The 25,185-nt window shown below is 45.9% G+C and overlaps 2 protein-coding genes across 3 annotated transcripts in view; one reads left to right on the top strand and one right to left on the bottom strand.

Annotated features, from left to right (window-relative positions):
* SSUH2 (ssu-2 homolog) overlaps positions 1-25,185 on the bottom strand; it is a 240,647-nt gene that overhangs the window by 101,515 nt on the left and 113,947 nt on the right. The window contains exon 14 of the transcript XR_009505949.1: positions 4,432-4,479. The gene's annotated coding sequence lies outside the window, so the exon portion shown is untranslated. The remainder of the gene's footprint in view (positions 1-4,431; positions 4,480-25,185) is intronic.
* LMCD1 (LIM and cysteine rich domains 1) overlaps positions 4,053-25,185 on the top strand; it is a 58,476-nt gene continuing 37,343 nt past the window's right edge. Inside the window, exon 1 of one of the 2 annotated variants that reach the window (XM_059940256.1) lies at positions 4,053-4,405. In XM_059940256.1, coding sequence (XP_059796239.1) covers positions 4,364-4,405 — 42 coding nt within the window. In that variant the 5' untranslated portion in view covers positions 4,053-4,363. The remainder of the gene's footprint in view (positions 4,406-25,185) is intronic. The other variant, XM_059940255.1, reaches the window with a different exon arrangement.

A 25,185-nucleotide genomic window follows, 5' to 3' on the forward strand; every position in this document is an offset into this window, starting at 1 on the left:
TGCCAACACAGGGGACACGGGTTCAAGCCCTGGTCCGGGAGGATGTCACATGCCGTGGAGCAACTAAGCCCGTGCACCTCAACTACTGAGCCTGCACTCTAGAGCCTGTGAGCCACAACTACTGAGCCCTCGTGCCACAACTACTGAAGCCCTTGCGCCTAGAGCCCGTGCTCCGCAAAAAGAGAAGCCACCACAATGAGAAGCCTGTGCACCGCAACGAAGAGTAGCCCCTGCTCGCTGCAACTAGAGAAAGCCCGCGTGCAGCAACGAAGACCCAATGCAGCCAAAAATAAATAAAATAAATTAAAAAACAAAATTTAAACTCCTTATCAGCATCCAAAGTGATCCACTCCCGACAAGGTCTCCTCACAACTTCTCCTTGTCCCTCATTACTCTCCAACTATAATGACCCTATGATCCCTCAGACACATCAAGCCCATGCCCACCTTAGGGTCCTAGCACTCATGACTCCATCCTTCTGGAATGTTCTTTCTGTGGCAACTCTGCTCATCACCATGCTGACTCGAACTCCCTCTTTAGGTTTCATCTCACACATCACCTCCTCAGTCAGTCCTTCCTGGACCACCTGATCTCAAGGGACCACACATCCAGTGACTCACTCCTCCATTTATTTCCTCTGAGGCCCTCATTGCCATTCTTAGTTCCCTCATCTAATGATCTGTTCACCTGTTCCATGCCAGTCTCCCCCGACCAGAATAGAAGCTGTATGAGAGCAGGAACCTTTCCGGTCTTATTCAGTCTATGTCATATCTACAGCTCAGGGCCTCACACATTAGAGTTCTCAGCTCAATGTTTGTTGAATGCATGAATGAACAGTGAAAAGAGCATGAAACTCAGAGTCAAAAAATCCCACTTAGGACAAACCCAATGACAAGGATAACAACACCATCACCTTGCTCCGAATGCTGACTCTTGTCCTGTAATCAATCCTTGACAGTCACTATAGGAGGCAGCGTGATAACTCAGACGACACAGTCTGGGGCTAAAAGCCCTGAGTTTGAATTTCAGCTCTGCCACCTGCTGGAGTATGACCTTGGATGGAGCCCTTGACTGTCCCAAATCTCCATTTTCTCCCAGAGATATAATCAGAATTATTATGGAACAATTAGAATTATACCAGGGTTGTCTTGAAGGTCAAGTACGATAAGAGCTTTGTGAATCAAAGAGCCCCAGTGATATTTATCAGACCAAGACATTCTTGAAGGGGAAGGATTCTTTTATTTACCTGGGTGTCCCCAGCACCTAAAACAGGGCTTGGCTTAAGGCAGGTGCCCCCAAAACTACTTGATGGATGAATGAAGCTTCTAATAAGCCTCAGCACCACCAAGCAATGAACCTTGGGGAAATCAGATCTCTTTACTGTTCCAACCTGGAAAAGATACCCCATTTTCTCCCAAAGAGAAGCAAAAGGACCCCAGAGATGGAGTGAGGCTGAGACATAATGGGCCCTACTGCCTCCATTTTCCAGAACAGTCCAGATTATAAGACTCTGTCCAGGTGTCCCGTCAAAACTCTGACTATAGGTCCCCTGGAACACTTGGCTTGAGAGTAGGATTTAAAGAGCCAGAGTCAGCACCCTCAGCTGAGGACAGACTAAGCACTACAGGAAGCAGGGAGCAGCTTTCTGCCTGCGACAGGTTCTTTTCCAGAAAGGAGAAACAAGGCCATCCAAGCAGTAGCTTCTTTTTTTTTTTTTTTTTTTTTTTAATTAATTTATTTATTTATTTTTGGCTGTGTTGGGTCTTCGTTGCTGCATGCGGGCTTTCTCTAGTTGTGGCGAGCAGGGGCCACTCTTTGCTGTGGTGCACATGCCTCTCACTGCAGTGGCCTCTCTTGTTGTGGAGCACAGGCTCTAGGCACACGGGCTTCAGTGTTGTGGCTCAAGGGCTCAGTAGTTGTGGCTCAAGGGCTCCAGAGCACAGGCTCAGCAGTTGTGGCACAGGGGCTCAGCTGCTCCGTGGCATGTGGGATCTTCCCGGACCAGGGCTCGGACCCGTGTCCCCTACATTGGCAGGCAAATTCTTAACCACTGCGCCACCAGGGAAGTCCCCAAGCAGTAGCTTCTGATACTCATATTTTGAGAAAGAGCCACAATACCTGCTTCCTTAATTGAAACTGTAGCCAAGGGTAAAAATAAGAAGAGGGGAAGACTGTCTTGTTTGGAGCTAAACAGTGTTACCGTTCATAAAAGTCAAATTATTCCATGGAACAATAATTTCTCAAAATGGGGCAGGGAGGGTGGCTGGGAAGAGAGTGGGAAATGACTTCACTGGGTAGGCTTCTGCCTAGTTTGCAAGGGATAAAGCTTGCCTTTGTTATTCTCCTGGCTTCTGTTCCCATAGCTCTGAAGTCTAAAGGCTTCTGGCAGGACATCCCAGTTCAACACCATTGTTTCTAGGATTTGCTACTGAAAGGGCTATTCACGTGGAAACCTCTCCCAGTCCAGGCTTCCGTTGGCCACGGTTAATTTACACCCTGGTTTAATCATGCAGCCCACCTAGGAAGTTTGGACAAACCAGACCAGGGGTGGCACTGAGCCGTCTCTCGCAGTGCCACCTTGCCAGCTCACTGCTGACTCAAAGCCAGAACGCAACCTCCACTCACTCCCCAGATGTGTTCTGAGCATCAGTCACGGGCTAGGTGTCGGGGCTACAGGTGGGAGCAAGCGAGACAAACACTGATCAGAGTGGAAATCCATGAAAGGAGAAAAAGATCATCCCGCGTCTTGGAAAAAAGGAGTCACAGATAGAAAGCCCTTTCCAGGGATGTGAAAAAAGAACCACAGCTTGGGATCATGGGTCAAGATTCGGGATCGCTGAGGATGATGACGTGTTAAGAACCAAACTGGAGGAGGCTTTAAGAAGGAAAGCGTCTCCAATAAGAGAAAAAGCCCTAGAATGTGACCTGCAGCTTCCCTGTCCCCTCAAATCAGTCCCACACGATGTGCTTTGAAACCACCCTGCATTCTCCTTGCAAACGGGTTTTATTTTAGCCCATTCAAGCCCTGGTTTCCAGCAGGGGTGCACTGCCAATGTGGGTTACAGGATGAAAACCTCATGACAGAGTACTCTCCTGTCTGGGGAAAAAGGGCTGTGTTTAATCCTCTGTCTAGGCTGGGAAAATGGCTCTGGGAACCCAGGTCTGTGGAACTGGCTTAATAGCTGTGGATTTATAGGCAGACAGCATGACACAGTGAGACCTGGCCGATTTTGTCTTCTAGGACTTGTGATGTTAGATGTTGCAAGAGACTTCCTCCCAAGGATGTGAGAAATCCACAGATGGAATCATGCTTGTCCAGACCTGCATGACTCAATTAATCTAAAAAAATACGAATTTCCTAGTTTATGCCTTGTTATCCTGTGTCCCTTCTCCCCAGATGAGCTCTCACGCTCCCTCTCTCAGGTTAAAGCCTTGCTGAAGAGTTCACCTTTGGCCCAGTGACCCTCTCTGATCCTATTCCCTCATCTGTTAAATGGGAGTGACAATCATCATCATTATTGTGGTAGCAAGAGCAATACCTGAGATTATTAGATAACAATGAGAAAATATGACTACAGGAGTGAAGATGTACATGCTGCCACATATAAAATCAGGACAGTGTTCTCTTCCTCCCTGAATGGGGAGGACTGACACGAAAGCAAGTTATAAAAGGCAGATTAATACTTTACAAACATTAAGTTTAGAACACAAATCACAACTCACTGCAATCTCACCTCCTCTCCGATGATTGGAAAACTTGCCCAGGTTTGGGAAAAGCTAGCCAGCTTAGTCAAAGCTGCTGCATACCACCTGCCCACCCCTCTACGACAAGGCAGAAAGGGTGGGCAGGGGAACACAGCTCAGCATTTATTTTTGGACCCAGCTCACTAAAAATACCCGAGCCTTCCTGTTTGATCACTCTCCCTTTTGACCTGAATGGATCGCGGGGCCCGGCGGCCCGCCCCACCCTCTGCCCATTGTCCTTTAAAGGAGAAGGGCGTGGGGACGGATTCCTGCCGCTCAGGGACAGATGTGCGCCGCCCGGGCAGGCAGGGGCCGCGGCCGCACTGACGTAAGGGCAGCGCTCACTCCGCTGCAGCCTCCCGGCCGGGCCCAGACCAACCGAAGGGAGGGGGGAGCCGCGCGCTGGGATTGGCTGGCCAAGCGCGAGCGCCCGCGCCGATTGGCTGGCGAGGTTTTAGAGGGAGTCCCGCTCTCCAATTAAAGGGCCCCGCCGCGCCGGGCTGCGAGCAGAGCTCGCCCTGGGCCAGCGATCCTGGCCATTCAGCCACCGCTGTCCCCGCTGCGCGCCCTCGCGCCTCTGCCTGAGAAGCCAGGCGCTGTCTGTCCACCCCAGAAGAGGATGGCAAAGGTGGCCAAGGACCTCAACCCAGGCGTTCAGAAGGTGAGCTGCGATCTGTCTGTACTTACCCAGATTCTTTCTTTCCCCGTTTCCCTCTCCTCTGTGTTCCTCCTTACCTAGAAGTAAGGAGAAGGAAATTCATTAAATTCCAAGACTTAACAGAAAATAGAAAAGCTGGGAATACATGTTTGAGCTAACAGGCGCACACCCCAAATTTTACTCTTAAAGGTCGTCGTGTAAAGTTTTTGCCAAGGATCTTAGTTCTCTGATGATGCTAATTAAAATTTAAATAAGGTAAAACTTTTTCTGAAATGGTAATTCTCCGGTCTGTAGCGGGGGGGGGGGAAAAGACCCTATCTTCCCCCTCCTGTGATTGAGGTGAAGGTTTGGGGAGGGGGTTATATTTACTCACAAGGAATCTCCCTTTTTGCTGTCATCCTAGCGTTTTGTGTTTTTCAGACTCACACACACACACACACATACACACACACACACACACATACACACACACACACACACACACACACACACACACAGAGAAACCAGTTTCTTTAGTTGGTGATATTGGCAGTGGCAGCAATTCCAGCACACGGGAACTAATTTCTGTCCCCAGGGTCTGCACGTTTCCCTTTCAAGAAGGGCTGGCCGGGAGCCCAGAAGGTCACGGGTGAATTACTGCCTGAGGGGCCTGCAGCTGTGCCCTAGCTCCAACCACCGCCAGTTACGTACCTGCAGGCAGTTGGGAGGGGGCACAGGCTGGAGGCTTAGAGGACCTGTGAGCTGGAAGGAAGCCGAGAGACAGCCTAGACCAGTGGAGAAACTGAGTCCCAGGGTCACAAAGAGTTGCTCCCAGCAGGCAGCAGAGCCTAAGGAAAACCTTAGGCATCGAAACCCCAGCCCTGCCACTTTTTAGCTGCATCACAATGACCAAGTCCCTTTTCTGAGCCTCAGTTCCCTTGTTTCCCATGGGGGGATGATGGGTCCCACGTCCCTCACAGAAGCAGTAACAGCGATGGTACCCTGTAGGGTCATCTCCCAAAGAGAACTTGGTCTTGCAGGGCAAAGTCCTCTTTAGACATCTGCCATTACCAGAGGCGTGGGGCGGGGGGGGGGGGGGGGGGGTGCAGGGGTAGAATGAGAGGGGAAAAAAAAAAAAAAAAAACTATGTCAGAATCAAAGTGCAAGCCAGCCACTTAGAGGTGCAGGATTCACGCATCTGATTTACAGCTACGCCACTGCATGGCTGGCCTGCCCCAGACTCGCATACACAGAGGGCATCAGACCCTTCTGAATGTGTGCACCAGGGCAGACTTCATCAGGGCATCTCTCTGGAATGTACCTGCCCCCACTGCATTTGCCAGACTATCTGCAGAATCCAGTCATCTCTCCTCCTTTGGAATGCTCACAGCATGTTAGACCTTGGTAAGATACCCGGTAATTTCTACCCACTAGTGAGTCAGGCACACACTGCTCTCGCTTCTCTACCCACCTTTCTAAACTCCTTGAGGACAAACCTTTCTCGCCCATCCCTGTCCTCACGCAGCACGCCACGCACAGCAGGACTCAGTCAACTACACGTGAACGGGCCACGACCATGGTGTTCTCGGACAGTACGGTTTGTGCGTTATTGTTTTCTAACCTGTGGCGGCAACCGGGATATCTGTGTGTCTGAACTGCCTCCCCAAATTCAGCCGAGGTAAAAGAGTTCAGAGCTAAAGGGGCAGCGTCTCCCTGTCCACTGGAAGATCAGACGGTTCGGGGTGGTTTTACTACAAGCTAGTGGACGGCTAACGGGTGAAGGGAAACAGGATACACGGAACACACCCCTCCTCAGCACCGGCCCCGGCCACCGCTCGGAGGAAGGCTTGCTTTTATTTTCCTTTGCATGGGAGAGTGTGATTATCCGGATTAGAGGTGGAACACAGTCTCCTACCTGTCCCCCTCTAGTGCCAACTTCCTTGGCCTGCAAAGCGTTTATTTTCCATTTAGATCCAATTACAGGCTTAGCGAAAGAATGTGGTGGGTAGAGATGAAAGGGTGGATATTTTTTACCCTTTGGGACTGTGACAGTGGAGGAGGATCACCACTTGGTTGATTAACCCATGTCATCCACTCAGAAAGTCAAGGGAAGGGAAGGGAATGGGGGGAGAGCTCCACTTGCTTTTGCGTAAGCTTGTACTTGCTGAGCTGTGCAGCGGTGATTAAACACTGGGTCACATCAACAGCATGCTGCAAAACTTTTATTGCATAATTTACTTTTAAAATCTGCAGCAGTGGGGGGTTTTCTAACATTTGGCTTCAGGAGGCATAATCACACTTCGGCATTTTGAAACAATTTCATGGACCCTTAGAGCTTCAAGGGACCTATTTACAAAATGAGAAATGATTTCAAAGGGCCTACAAGCTGACTCCACTGCCCTGCCCCCAAAGGGATGGGCACTGCAGGGAATCTCTAGCAGGTGGAAAGTCAGAAAAAAGTCTTCAAGAGAGAGAACATACAATCCCAAACCTGGAGTAGCCTTTGAGACCATCTACCCAATTCCGGGCAGACAGGGGGACTGGCCGTGGGTCACATCCATAGTTCGTGGCAGGGCGTAGAAATAGTTCCCTATGTCCTCTCATCTGCGCTGAGTCGAATGCTCCCACTGGCGGCTCCTGAGTCACGATCTGTTTTTCAACTGGGAAAGAGGTTTCCTAGCATGGAGAGTTTCCCTGAGAATCAGGAACTAGCCACCATGCCCTGGTAACAAAAAGCCTGGAAGGCCAAATGCCATTTCTCTTGGTGGAATCAACCACCACTGTGGATGTGTTCTTCTCTTGTTTAGTAAGCGGTTAGTATGCTTGTAACCAGATCTGGGTTCAAATCCCAGCTCCACCACTTACTAGCTGTGTGCTCTTGGGCAAGCTGATAAACTTCTGAGTCTGCGTCCTCAGCTGAAAATTGGGAGACACTAAAAGCATCTCCCTCCCAAGGGGTCCGTCCGTGGTCATGAAATGAGCTGATGCATACAAAGGGCTCAGCACATGAGCGCAAATAGTTTTAGCCATTGTTATTGTCAGTGGTGGTTGTGTATTTCAGTGGGGGTGTGATTGCTGAGTCTTTTGGTGCATGAAGGACGTGCTTTTCTTTCTTCAGCTGACTGGCCCATCTGACGAGTAACTGATTTTCATTCGGCTGAGCGAAAGCCAGCTGCTCAGCCTTGATAACCTAGAACGATGCCCGATGACCCTGTCTTCATTCTAGCCCAACAGATACAAAATCTGCTTACACAACAGAGACCATCAGTCACTGAGCATTTCACTCTGGAGTGCTGGAATGGTAGGCCTGGAAGCAGACACGGAGCTCTTTTCACTTTAGAGATTAGGAAACTGAGACCCAGAGAGGTCAAGCCCCTTCTCTGAGATTGCTAAGAAGGTGGGCCAGGGCCCATTAGGCTCCGTAAGAATACAGGCCCCTTGGCTGCCAAAGAGCCATTTGCAGGAGTTTGGAAAGGACTAGAACAAAAAGATCAGAGGGCATGTTCACTGCTGACTGTGAGTCTGCCAGTGGACCGGCTCCGGAGGGTTCTATTTCTCACCCCTCGGCACCACGTCGGAGGAGCATGAAAGAATGGTTCGTCCTAGTGCGTTGCCAGGTTCAGCTGGGCGTCTCCCTCCACCCTCCTCCACATCACGCCCCTCCTGGCTTTCCTGTCCTCCAGCTCTGCCCTCCCCTCTGTACTCAGCCCTTCCTGCCTTCACCTCCAGTTCCTGCCGCGTGCAAAACTGCTGGCACGCTGCCTGGGCGAGCCGATCCAACATCAACACGGCTCCTCGAGAATTGGCCTTGGCTCCCTCCATCTTAGAAATATATTAAGCTGTCACTTAAAGACTTTAATAGCCAAGCCATTGGATACGTGCCCATAGGTGTATAAGCAACTTGGCCCAAAGAGAGCCATATTTTAAAAAAAAAAAGTAAGAGAAAGAAAGAAAGAGAGAGAGAAAGAAAGAAGGAAAGAAAGAAAGAAATTATCCAAGTCCTTCTTAAAGATCTCCCCAAACAGATGCTGAAGCCACCGCTTGTAACTTGCAGATGCTTGTCACGTTGTGCAGACACGTCCGAATATATGGGGTTGCGGCTGACAGTTGACTTTCACCAATGCACCCACCCCCTGAGGTGGTGGAAGGCAGGGAAAGGTACCTCGCAGATCATCTCTCGGCTTTATTCTAAGCCATCTCAGCTCCAAGGCCTTCTCCCAGCCCAGGGCTTACCAACAGTTCTACAGGCAGGACAGGGGAAAAATGACTTTGGTATTCCCCTCTGGATCCCGTGGTATCCCCTACGGAGCTTCCCGAAGTTTGATCTTCTCTCCATGTTAACTGACTAAAGGTGACGAGGGAGAAAAAGAATGGGCTAGATTCAGCAAAGGCCTGGGGACCAGGAAGGAGGGACAGGTGCACAGACTCACATGTGCATCTTCCTTTCCCACCCCTGCTCCTGCTACTTCCGGTGAGGGTAAGTCAGGAGCAGAGAAGTCAGGGAATAGTTCCTCCTGTAACCCACCCACTAGGGTCAACTGGGCTCCACAAGAGGTATTCCATTTGACTTTGGCAAGGAGAATCTTTCCTTCCAACTTGCACATTCAAAATAGTGTCTGTATAATAAAGTGGAAATCTGTCCTGAGAAGCACAGACCCTGGGGGTTCTTATCTCCCCAGTGTTCATCATCCGACACCATTGAAATATGTATCATAAGAAGAGTTTTCTGGCTGGGGCGGGGGTCGAGTCATTACAGTAACTGCAAGCACTTACCGGTGACTTTGGATAGGTCACTTTTCCTAGGAAGTGGCCGACCTTGAATGAGAACTGGACTCCGTTCCCCCTGCAGTCCACTGACCTTTCCTGGATACCACACTGTCTCCCAAATCACAAATGATTATGGGAAAACAGGACTAAAACTCAGTTCCGCTGAAAGCAGAATTGGGGAACAGCTTTTCGGGACCTCCAGAAAGAAGAGACAGCTGCTGCTCTCTAAGTGCCTTTGTCTGGAAATCTCCCCCTCTTCCCTTTCATTGGCTAGTAGGAAGAGGATGTGGCTGGCAGCTGCCGTGACTTCACCAGGTGCAGGGTCACCAGCCACTTGTACAGGAGACCCTCAAGATTGAACCATTTCCTTAACTTCACATGCAACACTGGGGCTATCCTGAACCCATTCTGGGAGCTGAGCACGTATCCGTGGCACAGATCTGCAGATGCTCCAGAAATGCTGTCTAGATAGCTCTTCTAGAAAGAGTGAAACAAGAAGTCAGGTCTCCTATGTGGACCAAGACTCTTTTAGTGGCGGAAACTCTTATTTGGTATCTAAGCCTAAATATTTGATGTGGAAATCCAGTTGCTCACTGTCTGCTCTTTTATATGAGAAGTGTTTACATGTTTTCTCAGAAAGGATGTGCTGGTCTTACTTTCATCATCCATTTGGACTCTTGTCCCCTAAGGATCTGCAGGAAGACTCATCCGTTCTCTGTTAGGATGGACAAGTTTGGGGGAAAGGCACAAGAAAGGAAGGAAAGATGTCTTTTGAGTACACTCAGGATGCTTGATGTTTTCTCACATCCTATCTCTCTTCGCCTTTAGGACTACTGTGCAAAAATATTAATATCCTTTTTACACATGAGTCAATTAACGCTAAGAGTTTAAATGACTTGCCTAAGATCATATGATGACAAGTTAAGAACTCATACCCGGTCTTCTCTGATTCCAAAACTGAAGCTCTTTCCACTACAGGAAGAAACCAGAAGGCTTTCACCAGAAGCAGAAATCTGGTGGTGAAGGACTAGGATTATTACTACAGGCTTCACACAGAGATCAAGGCCTTCCTACACACTGATAGTGTGATTCAGGAATGGCCCAGCATTTGCCAGAGGTTACCAGGCATCTGTGCCTCTCTGATAGTTCTTGGCCACGACCAGGTGTATACCGTCACCCACACCAAGTCAAAGCTATTTCCCAGGTAGAGAAGAAGGACTTTCTAGATTTCTCCCTTCCTGGGTTTCTAGAAGTCTGACAGAACTGTCTAGAGAGAAGGCTGGTGGAGAGACAATCCAAAGAATCATACAATATTATCCAGAAATTACTGAAGAAGCAATGATACGTGACCAAAAAAAAAAAAAAAAAAAATCCTAGAGATCCAAGCTCCAGAGCTTCCAGGAAATTCTATCCTGGGGATAAGCTTGGCCTCTGGAATGTGTATCTCTACATGCCTGGTCAGCCTGACTCACGGTCTACCCAATAACACAGGAATCAGGACCAAGCAAAACAGCCCAAGCCCCCACCAGGACATGCTTTAAAAGGAAATAAGATTGCCGAGGGAGAAGAAACCAAGGGCTGTATTTGGCAAGTCACTCTTTTGAAGGACAAAGTTAGTGCCACGGTCCAGCCCATGGCGGCTGTTTCAAATCCACATGATATGTGTATGGACTGATTTTTTTTTCCTCCTCCTATTTTAAAACATGGGGTCCTTAAAATTAATCTTTGGAGAAAATGTGAAGGAATCATTATAGAAAAGAGCTGAGACAAATCTAGTGATCTGCTTGGTCAATCCCTTCATGTGGCAGATGGGACATGGGGGGAAAATGTCACATCCAAAATTTACATGTGACATAGCAGAGGTGCACTGACTCACAGCATCTTTTAAGAATGAAGGAGAAAAGGGTATCTTCTCTCTTCCGTCACTTCCATGGCCATGGTACCCTGATTTCATGTCACCCTCATACCTTCAAAGCTCAGAAGGTCAGGTGAACATTTTGGCTGTGAACGTAGCTTTGGCCACATGGTTCAGAGGCCATTTTGAGAAGTGGCTAAACATGCAGCCTTTGCAAGTAGGGAGATCTAGATGTGACACGTAGTTCTGACATTTTCTAGGTCTGCAACCAAGTTGCTTATCCTCTCTGGACCTCTAGTTCCTCATTTGAGAAAGGGAATTAATAACAGTGCTATATTTAAGGAGTCTAATGAGAGAAAGCAGGTAAAGCGTCCGGATGCATAGTACGTTCTGAAAATACTATTGCCTCCTGCTATTACTGGTATGCCCTCTCATCAGCCCAGCGCAGCAATCCCATAGGTCGTTAAGTGCTAGAACGTGGAAGACCAAGTTCAGCTTACTGACGTCACAGGTGGCTTCTAAGGTATCAGACTGCAGGACCTTCTCTTTGTAGCTAAACTTAGACCTGGCCATAAATAGACTCTGGTCACATCATCTGCAAAAATCATGACAATGGCAACAATTTGCCTTGGGTGTGTGGTTGCCACACTTCCAAAAAGCAGCCCTCCCCTTTGCCGAGACCACTCGTTGGCCCCAGCTGGGTGATCTGACCTACGCACTTACCCTCGCCAAGGCCTCGGATGTTTTGCTTGTAAGACAGGGTAATAGTCACCCGTTTCTTCGTTTAGCAGATATTTATTTAGTACCTATTATGTGCTGAGCGCTCAGTACAAGGCAATGAATAAGAAAGCTTTGGTTCCTGCCATGTAAACTTGAGTCCAGTGCAATGTGTTTTACATGACGGTAAGAGAAGAACCAAATAATGGCAGTGTTCTTTCACTCTGTGTGTTCCTTGACCTCCCCCATCACAAACACACACACACACACACACACACACACACACACACACACACACACCCCTCTTCCTCCTCTTTTGCTGTCTACCCTCAGATTTCAGCACTGCACACATCTGAGCCACTCCCAACCTCAGTCATCTCTACAGTGTAACAGTGAAATAAGTATGACAATTCTGCCCTCAGCTGTTGCATTTTAAACAAGGCATTGAGTGAAGAGAAGTCTGAGGCAAGGGGGCTACTGGCAGCTCTCACGTACCACCAGTAAGCAGCGGCCCCGTCAGCCCCCTCGCAACTGGTGGTAGACCAGTTGTCTGTGCTCAGCCCATGTCCTCAGGCAGCTCAATACCCCAGGCTCTGCCCTTCTTGGTGCTGGTGTCAGAGGCACCAAAGGGCAGGAGCATGGGGTGAGAGCTCTGGGCTGACTAATGCCCCATAAGAAACCTGCCTTAAGAAGGTAGCGTCTATTTGGGCTATATGACTAAGAGGCATTTCCACGTACCAGTTCACGAGGCTGCCCACCAAGGTGACTGACCTGGCTAATCCTCTGGCTGGAAGAGGTGGAGGGAATGTGCAGCCCAGCCCTGCCCTCATCCTGGAAGACAGCCACCCACCTGCCAAGGCACACCTGTGCTCCCCACCCCAGCTTTGGCCCTGTGGCCACCAGTGTCCTTGTTAAGGGGGCTGGCTCTGATGTGGGGAGGGGTCAGCATTTGAGGCTTATTTTAGAGGAAGTCTGGGAGGGAGATTTTGTTTTTAATCTTGTTAGTAGATAGAGGAGAGGTTTTTAACCCGGGATCTGTGGATAGAATTGAGGGACGTAAATTAAGAAAACTATTGCATCCTTATATACCCAACCTCTAACTGAAATATAGCATTTCCTTCCATTATAAATGAAGACAAAAGCCCTGGCAGTTTAGCATCCCCTGTGCCATTTTTTTTTTTTTTTTTTTGTATATGACATTTAAGTTAGAAAATGAAAACTGGAAATAGGCCCCGTTCCCTTCATACCGATGGAAATCTGATGTTTTCATAATCCTATTACAGCCAAGAGAAATGCCGGCCATACCGCTCATGCTTGTCCTTATTCTGAAATAACAGTAATTAAATCCACGGCTGGTCTTGTTAATTAATTTAACAAAGGCCCGTATGTTACTAAATTACAGATTTGTTTTTATATATTGATATTATTTCAGTAATCATTTCCTTTGTAATCCTACATATTTTAATTTGTGCATTTAAAACATGGTTCAGAGAAGGGACACTTCCATATCAGACAGTCAAAAGGGCTCAAATAGATTAAGACTTCTGTCGACATAAAGCTTTAACAGTATTCTACACACACACGTGCACAAATATACACATGTATGCATATATAAACACACATGCACACACACAACCATAGTGGATTGAGATCTGAGGTCCTTAGAATGGACAAACTGGGTTCAAATCCCAGCTCTGCCATGTGTTTCCTATTTGGAGAAATCACATTACCTCTGAGCCTCAGTTTCTTCATCTATAAAGTGGGCCTAAAAATTGTCGTCACAACAATAATCTATTAAGTTCTTAACACAGTATTTGACAACTAATGAATGTGTGTTACACAAGAATTATCATCACTACTGAAAGAGCCAATAAGAGTGAAATGGTAAAGAGAATGAAAACATTATTTTGATGACACTTATTACCCACCTCTGATTTGGCTGACTTTAAGAATTTATTCTGTGCAAACACGTATTCCATGTAATTATTATAAGCCAGGGACTGAGCTGGGAAGCGGAGAAGTAAAAAGGAAAGAAATCCCAGAGGCTGATGGTTTGAGAGACAGAACAGCCAGTTTGGCCAGAAGAGAACCAAAGCAGTGCCAAAGGCCTTGATCAGAGGTACAATCGAGGGAGTGAGGGAGATCAGAAGAGGAAGTACTTAACCTCACCTGGGGAGGTCAGGGAAAGCTTACCGAGGAGACGGCATCTGAGCTGAGTGTTGAAAGACAAGGATGAATGAGTGAGTATTAGGATCGGGTCACAGGCCAGTTTTATGCGTTCCAAGTCTGAGACGCATATTCTCCATCTGATCTGACTTCTAATTTGGGGAATATCATCCATCTTGAACTACAGAGAAATACATTCCTACGTATCCATCCATCCATCAGGCATGTCTTGTAAGTTTCTCGTATGAGAACTTGTTCCTCTCGCCTCTCAACCAAAACCCTTGGGGGTGATAGGATAGCAGAGCCTGCCAGCTGGCATGCTTAAAACTCCTAAGCTCAGCAAAGGAGTTCCAGCAAGCTCACCCCCAGTCAGTTTGAATTTTTGCAGGAAGATATAGATTTGTGTTGTGATCAAAGGAAAAAAAAAAAAAACAGTTAACTGAGGATATGCAACATATATGGAAAGAAAGGAACACACAGAGACACAGACAGACAGACAGACACACACACACCCTCTGCAAAATTCAGCACGCTGTCCTTGTGAGCAGAATGTGAAAACACAATTCAGAGGACCGTAGGATGGTGTGTCCACCCCAAGTTTTATTCACCTCCCAATTCTCAAGTCATTTAAATGGTAATTAGAGGAAAAGAAATCCTACAGAGGATTCCTTGATAAACTGTGAGGAGGAAAATCAGCCTTTTGAAATATGGAGACTTGAGTAACGAGATCCAGACTCTTGCATCAAAACAATTCCTTTTGCACCATTCTTCAGATTTCTGACTTGGTCTGAGACTGTGGGTCTCTTCTTGCCATGTTTTTGAGCAGGTGATGCCTCAAAATGAAAACCATATGGTTTGGATATCAAAATGCCACTGGGATGATTGTTGTCAGTTGATTTTTTCAGTTGCTTGTGGTATGTTACACAGAAAGGGGATAAAAATCCCAGATGATTCCCTGCCAATTATCTGGAAAATAAAATTCTGGGGACCATCCCTGTGTTTGCAAGGATCTGACACAGAGGTGAGGTTTGATGGAAAAGTTGTGTTTCCTCAAGTCTGTCCTCATTCACAGCCAACAGGCCCAAACAGCCTGTGGAGAAAACACACCTTATACTAAGATTCACGCTAATTAGAACGGCTCTTGTCACCACCCTGTACCTTTCCTTGGACCCAGCCCAGAGCTGAGACCATCACAAGGGAAATCATCATATCCTTATTTGAATAATTATTATACTGTATATTTCAGCAATTAGAATTAATTTTTAAGAGGTAGAACGGGCCTTACAGGTTCCCTGGGTCAACTTCCTTGTTAACAAACAAGGAGAGAGATCCAGCAGGTTAGGTGATGTGCTCAAGGTCACAGAGGTAATTAGTAGAAGAGCTAGGATTAGAATTCAAGGTGTCTTAGCATCTCAGGTTCAGAAAGACTTAAAAACTATATTGTCCAAGTAGCCTATCCAAAACCTTAAATGGGAGATGAACCAGGGGGCCAGATGCTGTAAGAACCACTGACAAGCACTGAAACCTCGTCAAGAGATCTGGTTTTTTGAACCCCTTTAATTATTAGACAGCTCTTTCTTATTTTGAGCTAAAATCTCTCTCTCTGCAACTTCCCGCCACTCCCCATTGGTCCTCTCTGTTTCCTCAGTTCCTTAGTTCAAGGATGCAATGGCCACGTTTTTCTAACATTCTGATTCTGGTTCACCGACCAAGTCCTACACATTGGTCAAGACTGAGGTCAGAGCATCTATTTCCTGGGTTACTTCCTACCTGCTGGGAGGCCTAGAATATGCTTTTAACTGAGTGACATGGCACAAAGACAGACCCCACTTTTTGTTTTGGCATCAGTTTTGGGACGTGTGTCACCTCCTCCAGGTAGGTACTTCCATCCTCACCCAATAGGGAAGGCGACTTCTGTGCCACCAAACTATCCTGTTCCTTGGAAGAGAGTTCTTGTTTTTTAAGTGGAAAGACATGTCAAGTGAGAGGAAACAGGAAATTTTAAATCACTAAGGGAAGAACTCCAAACCCATATCATAAACACTCATGAAAAATCAGCACTGTTCCACATGCAAAGTACCTGATTGATCAAAAGTAAGGGGGGGGTGGGCGGGTAATAGGAAATCAGAGGCAGCTACGAAGGTAAAGAAGAACACCTTAGTAAATAGGGTAATATCTTTCTGAAAAGCTTTTAAAGATGATTTGCAAAGTTGTCATAGCTTATTACTATATGGAATGCTAGAACAGTAAGAAAGTAGTCTAACTTTTATATCCTTATGACTCTTGCATCTGGAGGGAATGCTCAGTAAATAAATATGAAAGCTGGTCATCAAAATTAACTCGATTTCATTAAAAGATACCACTAAGAAATCGAAAGACAACCCAGAGAGAGAAAATATTCATAGTACCTATATCTGACAAAGGATTGTAACCCAAAATAGATAAATAACCTCTATAAATCAATCATTTTGAAAAAGCAATCCATTTTTTTAATAGGTGAAGACTTCAATAGGCATGTCACACAAAAAAGATGTCTAAATGGCTAGTAAGCGTAGGAAAAGGTGTTCAACCTCATTACTCATCAGAGAAATACAAATTAAAGGCACAATGAGATAGCATTATACACCCTACAGAATGATGAAACTAAACACTGACAAGAGCAAGTGTTGATAAGGACGTGGAGCAGCTAAACTCACATACATTGCCAGGGAGAATGTAAAATGACACACCCACTTTGGAAAACTGTTCGGTAACCTCTAATAGGATTGAACATACACCCACCCTGCAAGCCAGCAGGGTCTATATCCGTGAGAAAGGAGCGCAGATGTCTACCAAAAAACTTGGACAAGAGTAGTTGGAGAAGTTTTATTCATAATAGCCAAACTCTGGAAATAATTCAAACCTTCATCAACAGGAGAATGAATAAATAAATTATTTTACATCTACACAACAGAAAACTACTTAGTATTAATAAAACTACTAATATATGCATCAACATGGGTAATCTTAAATAAGTTGGACAGAAGAAGTCACACTCAAAAGATGACCTACTGTCTAATTCCATTTATGTGAGATTCAAAAACAGGCATAACCCATCTACAGTGATGGAAGTCAGAATAGTGGCTAAGAAGAGGTTGTTATTGACTAGAAAGGGGCATGAGGGAACTTTCTGGAGCACAGGAAGTGTTCTTTATCTGGATGGTGGTCTCAGGGGATATACATATAAAGTAGTCAAGTGAATACTTGGGATTTCTGAATTTTTACTGCATGTAAATTTTACCTTGAAGCACTGTTAGAAAATAATCAAGATGATATTTGACAAATAATTGGAAAGGGTTGCATATTCAAGCAGAAGGATGTGGGGACAGAGAGATTGAGGGCTGAGTTCTTGCTTCAGCACCGGGGAGGTACCACTTTAACAGACAGCTTTGTCCCAGGGAGCTGCCACTAGGACACTTTAGAATCTCTCCAGTGACTTTAGTCTGGCATTACCGTTTCTACGTGATGGGGCCCTGTTCAGCCTTATCCATCACTACAACATTCTGTTTCCCCCAACCTGATCTGTCACTTTTTCCCTGAAAACGCTTGTTCTTCCTCACTTGCACACTAAAAGGCCTTCTTCTCCATGGGCCAAAGTCCCATCCATTCCTCAGTGCCTTCCTCCATGAAGCCTGCAGTGCAGACAAAGTTCTCTCTCCTCTGAACTCCCAGCATGGATTTGCTCTCCTACTGAATGGACGTTTAGTTTCCCTAATGGTCCTGGTACACATGCTATCACTGTCCCACCCGCTTAACTCCTGTCCCGTAATATCTTTTTTGTCCCTACATCCTCCATGAGTAAGCTCCTTGAGGGCAGGGATCATGCCTTAATTCTCCTTTGTGTCACCCCGGAAAGGCTGGCATACAGTAAGGGCTCAGTAATATTATGGACAGAAAAGGAAATGGGACGGAATCAGGATACAGGAGAGAGAAGGAAAGGTATCAAAAGAAGTGAGAGCAAGTTGGTTCTCCTTCCTGACAGAGACAAGGAATCCTGAGAGGATAGAGAGGGAGAGAGAGAAGATGGGGTCGGAGGACACAGACAGACATGGAATAGAGTAGGTGAGACTATTAACCTCTTCCACAGCCCCATACACGTTGCGTAATCTAAAACCTTCTGATTCGTGGGCCACGGTCAGAACTGGCAAGATGATGGGAACGGGGCCAGATGAGTGGGAGGAAGACTCCTTGGGAGTATTTAGGAAGGATCTTAAGATGAAAAAGAAACGAAAGTGAGGGGGATGGGGAAGGCACCGTTGCAAAGCAGACTCAGAACTTTTGAAGTCTGGTCCCCAGTTTTATTCTCCTCTTTCAAACTTATCTATAAAAGGATGGACTTTAAGATGGCAGATGAGCCAAGCCTTCATTTGTTTCCTTCCTTCAGACAACAAACTCAAACCTTCATCTGAACCTGGAGGCCCCCTGTTTCTGTCTGGAAGTCTCTTGAGAACAAACTCGAGTGATTTCTCTGGTCTGGGGAGGAAGTTGGCTGGGACCTCTAAACAACAGCAGCCGAACCTCAGAAGGGTTGGCCCTCCTGAGAGATAAGATCCAGAGGGACGACTGAAAATTGGCTGAAATTTAGTCCAAACCACTCATAGCTCAGACCGATATCTACTTTAAGTTTCTAGTCCTTAATGAATATTTATACCCAAATAGAGCCAGTGGAAAAGTTCCATCTGTGTGGATTTTAAGAGTTTTGCCTTCCCTCAGCCACGTTAGCAAACTCAGGAAAGTGGCAGAATCACTGCCAAGCACATGCTCTATGAAGTGCAAGAAATTCTGAGAAGGCCCTGGACCCATCATATTTCTTCTCATCCTGAAGGCTCAGAGTTGGCATTCCCTTCTTTAAAAATGCTTAATATCAACACCTCTCGGTACTTTACAATTTTAGCCCAGCCTTTGACACTGTGCTGATCGTGAACACTTTTTTTGAAAGAGTAGATAAGCCTATTCAAAGCTCTGCTGGGTGAAATTGCTTTGTTGGCTGCTATTTTTCCCATCTTTTGAAAATCTGAATGGTCCAGTTAATCACTTTAATTCTCCTCTTTACTCTGCGAGTAGAAAAATGGCCCCAAATTTTCTCCTCACTTTTATTAGTCATTCCATACTCCTCGGAACCAAATCACCAGAAACTTGAACCAGTTCTGCTCTGGGTATGAGGGGCAAAAACAGAAGCCTTGCCCTTGCACTTGGCATATTAACTGCACTTATCAAGCACAGGCTATGTGCCAGGCATTGTGCTACATAGTTTCTTCCTAATCTTTACACAAATCCTATTTTACAGATTAGTAAACTAAGGTTCAGAGGGATGAAGTAAATTGCCACAGTGACATAGCTAATGTGATAAACATGAATTAAATGTTCAGCTCCCCCTCTTTCCTCTAAACCATTTCTCATCTATACCAAACATGTTTACAGGGTTCCAGAACAATGGGCCATGAACTTGTTGGTCACAGATGAATTGAGTTGGTACCCAGACATGCATTAACAATGTTGAATCACATTAGTCAGAATTTGTCTCCCTTTTCAGTTCTTTCATCCTTTGGATTATATCCAGGAGGAAGTCTGCACCTGGTGCTAAAATGGCTTTAACACCTGGATCCCTTGCCCAGTGTCACTTTGAACAGATGGAGAGCGGTCCTCAGGTTCAGAGCTTTAAAACGGCAAGAGTATTAGCTAGAATTTAATGTTGTTGTTTCATACTTATTGTATTTTTTATGGCTACCTCCTATTTTTTCAAAACAAACTTTTTATTGAAGCATAGTTGATTTGTAATGTATTAGTTTCGGGTGTACAGCAAAGTGATTCAGTTATACACACACACACGTGTGTGTATATATATATATTCTTTTTCAGATTCTTTTCTATTATAGGTTATTACAAGATATTGAATATAGTTTTCTGTATTGAATATTTCTTTCTGTATACAGTAGGTCCTTGTTGTTTACCTCTTTTATATACAGTAGTATATATCTGTTAATCCCAAACTCCTAATTTATTCCTCCCCCCTGCCCTTCCCCTTTGGTAACCATAAATTTGTTTTCTATGCCTGTGGCTTAATTCCTATTTTTATACATTTTAGGGATAAAGGTTTTTTTTTAAGAAATAGGTTTTTTAAAAGTGATCTGTTTGAAGAAAAATTGTAAGTAATCACACAGATGGTATACTGAGGATAGGATTTAGGAAGAAGGAACATAGGGCTTCATAAACACCTAATACTTGATAATACCTGATCTCTACAGCACTTTCCAATTTTCAATATCTCTTACATAAATTACCACATTGGATTCTCACAACAATCCCATGACGCTGGTAGGAATTATCCACTTTAAAGACGATGCATTTAAAAAATCGAGGTTCAGAGAGCAGGAACTGCTCGCCATGGTCACACGGGCAGTGAAAAAAGCAGCCAGAGTTCAGGTTCAACTCCAACATGCATGGTGCTCCGCCAGCACTCCGCCGGTGCATCACGTCTAGGGCAGGAGCAGATGAAGGGCTATTCCGAAGCAATGGGCCAAGGCCAGAAATGCCAAGGAAAGTCTGCAGAACTTGATGACTCTCCCGACTGGCCTGAGTTTTCACAAGTTCCCCGTGCTTGTATATATTCTATTTCATGGACAAGCCTGCGTTTGCTCCATTCTGAGTTTCTCTAGAGAAGTCCGACTCTCTCTCCTTCTAGTGAGTCCCCTTCCAGAAGGTTCAGAAACTGATCCTCCCATCAGGGCAACATCTCCTACCTTCTGGGGTCCACTACAGAAGGGGTGACACAAACTAGAAATGGGCCCCTCAGGGAGGAAAATCCAGCCTCCGCCCAGGAAGAAGAAGAGCATTTCTTCCAGCAGTTGACTAGGGTTCAGACCGCAGGTCCAGGTGACCGGATGAGCAGGGATTCCATAAACGTGGGAGAACCAGTGGGTCTGGGTGGCAAAGGAGGTGAGTTGGCAATTCCATCAGTCTATCCACAGAGAGTTTGCAGGAGCTGAACACACTCCTGGAAATGATGCCAAGAGCCGGAGGGAAGAGTTGAAGCCGTTTGAGCAGATTGATGCATAAGAGAGAAGCATCCTGAGAACCAAGGGGAGACCAGAGCCAGGGCTGGAACCTTGGAGGGGGGAGCAGAGAAGGGCTGCCCAGGCGGGTTGGGTGACCAGGGGAGGCTAGAATTCTGGAAACCAGAGGAAACCAGGGTGGATCTTCTTCCAACTTGTCCTGCAGACAGCTGCCTCAAATGGAAGATCTCTATTATGTGTTAGCTTTTACGGCACCAAGAAGCATTGCTCTAAGGCAGAAGTGAAAGTGTTACCAAGGAAGCTATTGAAACCCATGTTTATTGAGGAGCTACTATGTGCAAGGCACTGCCTTAGGCACTGGTGATAGAGAAATGAAGTAGACACACAGGGACCCTGCCCCCATAGAACTTATGGCCCAGCAGGAAAGAACGACATTAAAGAGTTATATCTGTGATTAAATAATTACAATCGTGATGGGTACCACAAAGAAGTACAAGATACAGGCTTTTCTAAGACCCTGTGATAGGGGTACCTAAAGGACGAACAGGAGTGTGTTAGGTGAAGGGAGAGAGATGAGGAAGATGGTCCAAGCAGAGGGAACTGCATATGGGCTGGCTTAGAGGTATAGAGGAATTTGGCATCTTTTCTAGGGCATATGGTTAAATGAATAATTCTAAATTTACTCCAGAGATAATTTTCTGGAAAGGAACTTGGCTTCAGCATCTCTGATTTTACATATTCATTGTGTTCCATGAGCTTCAAAGGTGGGACCTTGAAAAGTGGCAAAGTGAATGACCATCTGCTAACTTCTGTTTCATAAAAATGAAAAACTTGGCCTAAATCCTCTCTAAGGTGTTTCCCTTTCTAAGCATCAGTGATTTTCTTGTGTCAGGTTTTCGTAAACAGTGAATTCAACTCTATAGAGTATGGACAACTAGTGCTTTATGTAGGGGGAAAATCAAGGAAAGGATAAAATATTTGAAAGTGTATTAAATGTTAGTTTTAACAGCAATAAAGAGAGAAGAGAGAAGTCATTTATAAGGATACTTGATTTAAACCAAAAAAATGTCTCATGAAAAACACCGCCCAAAAACACAAGTGCTTTTTTCCTTCAAGGCACCAGTGTTGGCTGAAGGAAACGTGTGTCTCAATGCTTCCCTTGTCCTATACGTTAACCATGAGATTCCCAGCAGGAATTGTTTATATAAGCAAAGCCTTCAGACATTTAATAACAGTGCTGTACATTTACACGCACATTTCCTTTTAAGATATTAAGATTCAGATAGGCAAGATAAAAAATTCTCCAATTTGGTTTGCTAAGTGCCCCGCCCCCATTTCCAAAATTAACACGAATAACAGTGTGTTATCCTTGGAAAGCTCAGTGATGCTGCAAGTTCAGAATTCAGATGCACACGACCACACCCCCCAAATTACATCCTTATAGGAAGCTGTTCTTAAGACATCAGGCCTCTAAAATCAGGAGAGCCGTAGTAAAACTGGAGAGACAGAATGAGTAAATATTGCCAGCCTCAAGCTTACAGTTTTATACTTGAGGAGGAGTCTATTAAGGGTCCAAACCTAAGAACCCCGCAGCCAGTGAGATTTTCACTTCCGAGGGTAACCTGGGGGCACCAAGCTTGCTCTCATTTGGGAAAGGGGTGGGGGGCGGTAAAGACTCCCTGCAAGGACTTTCTTTTCTTTTATCTCAACTCCCCCGAGCTACTTCGTAAACCTGTAAATAAGATTCCCAGGAGGACTGGATAACTTCTGGCTCTGAGCGAGGCTGGTGGCTTTACTTACATCTCCCCAAAAGCTGGCAGGGCCTATCTACGAAAGAAAAAAGACAACTCCAAGGAAAAAAAGATTGTGTCGGAGCCTCTGGAAACGCTTAAGTTAGGCAAGAAATGCCAGGTCAGCTCCTGCCCTGTGCAAATCCCTTTCACAGCTGAAGAAACAGTGCGCATGCTCTGGGAAGCTGAGGGTCTCAAAAGGTCCATAAAAAGTCTGGGGCGGGGGGGTGGGCGGGTGGCACGAGAAGCAGGAGGACCTCTCCTCACATTGACTAAGTAAGCAGCCAGCAACATGTTCAGATAATGGGCGGGCTTTTCTAGAAACGGGCGATTCTCAAAAATGGGAGAGAAGGGTCTTGCCCCCTGGGCTGGTTTGATCTGTCTGTGCTTGACGATGCGCTATGCACGGTACCTCTGGCAGTGTCTGCAGCTGGTTCAAAGGGAGCTAGAGTCAAAGGGAAATGAGAGTTCAGTCCTAAAAATCCTATCACCTGAGTCCAGCAGGGTCCCTCATACAGAAGATTTGTGGACCTGCTTTGGATACAACCACACGTAAACATCAGCTATCAGCAAGAAGCTGGCAGCCCAAGAGGCTGGTTTGCTTTCCGCCCTGCCACTAGAATGTTAAACAAAGGAGTCAGAGTCCTGGGCCGGGGCTGACAACTCCCTAGATTTTCCATAGCTGTCACACAGATCCAGGCCCCAGCCGTCAGTGGCTCAGTTTAGGATATGGGACTTTTTTGCCCGACTCAGTACTGCTCCTTTTTCGAAATGACCGCAGCCCCATCACCTGTGAAAGGTAATAAAAGATACTCTGCGAATATTTCAAGGCTGCTCCCTTGCAAGGGCTCTGGCGGTGCCCGCTGAGAGAGGAGCCCTCCACTCCAACTGGTTCATAGAATTGCTACAGCTATTCAGTCCAAACAGCCTTCCTGTCAGGCCTTTCCATGAGCTGCCAACCCTTGAAAAATGCACTGATCTGAGTCTTGTCGCCTCTCGGATTATTTTTTGATGAAAGTGCTAAAAACACAGAAGAGTCAATTTATCGAAAAGGCAGACAGAAAGAAGGCAAAGGAAAAAGGGGAAGATAATCCCCTATCGTGGCTGCCTGAGCATTCGGTGTCCGCACCGTCCTGCCAAGTGATGATGTGGTACAGGGCAGACATTACTAATGGACTCAGCCAAGCAGGCCAGATAGCTGAGGCACTCACGATGGCAATAATTCGTTTTTCATTGGGGGGAAACCCCCAGGATGCAGCCGGTTGAGCATGGGGTCAGCTCTGGGGGTGGAGTGCAGTTTTAGAACCAGCTACCCCAAAGGCAGGGGGTCTGGGCATTCGTGCTTTTCTGGAACCAACCTCAAATCAGTGAGGCTTGTCTGACAAGGGCTGGGGGAGGGGAGGCAAAAGCAGGGTCTTAGAGAAGGCTTTCATTTTATATCTCCCTGTCCACATATGGATTTGTTTTCCTACTTGGTTTTCATAGCCAGATTAACCCTTTTTGTTCACACATGGTGCGAACCATGGGGATCTCCAATCATTTCCTCCCGCGGAGGGGAACAGAACCAAATAAGTGATTACAACTATTAGAAATGTTCCGTAAACGGTTGTATATGGCGGTCAGGAACTTAAGGGGGGAGGGGGGAGGGAACCTAGTCTAGGAAAATCAAGGAAGTGAGAAGAGGAACTGGATGGTGGTTTCTAGAACTTTCCTGGAACATGCTCACTGAGGAGCCTGAGCAGATGATTGGGACCCACTTCAGGGACAGCTGGTGTGGGAGATACAGGAGCAGCAGGCCCCTCACCCCACAAAGGGTCTGGGCCCACCATGCTTCCTGTTCACCTTTCACGTGCTCTAGAGCATCCGTGAATTCCATGCTCCTTCCTGGCCACCCTGATTTTAACTTAATTTTACCTGTTAAACATGATGTATTGAGAGAAAGCAGACAGTTCCTGGGGACATATCCAGAGAAAACTCTAATTCAAAAAATTAATGCACCCCAATGTTTATAGCAGTGCTATTTACAATAGCCGAGACAGGAAGCAACCTAGGTGTCCACTGACAGAAGAATGGACAAAGAAGATGTGGTACATATATACAATGGAATACTACTCAGCCATAAAAAAGAATGAAATAATGCCATGTGCAGCAACGTGAATGGACCTAGAGATTATCATATGAAGTGAAGCAAGTCCGAAAGAGAAAGACAAATCATATGATATCACTTATATGTGGAATCTAAAAAAGAATGATGCAAAGGAACTTATTTACAAAACAGAAATAGAGTCACAGATATAGAAAACAAACTTGGGATTACCAAAGGGGAAGGGGGTGGGGGGGATAAATTAGGAGTTTGGGATTAGCAGGTACAAACTACTGTATATAAAATAGATAAACAACAAGGTCCTACTGTATAGCACAGGGAACTATGTTCAACTTAAAAAAAAAAAAAGGACA

This window comes from Balaenoptera ricei, chromosome 11 (genome assembly GCF_028023285.1).
Source record: "Balaenoptera ricei isolate mBalRic1 chromosome 11, mBalRic1.hap2, whole genome shotgun sequence".
In the NCBI taxonomy this organism is placed as follows: Eukaryota; Metazoa; Chordata; class Mammalia; order Artiodactyla; family Balaenopteridae; genus Balaenoptera; species Balaenoptera ricei.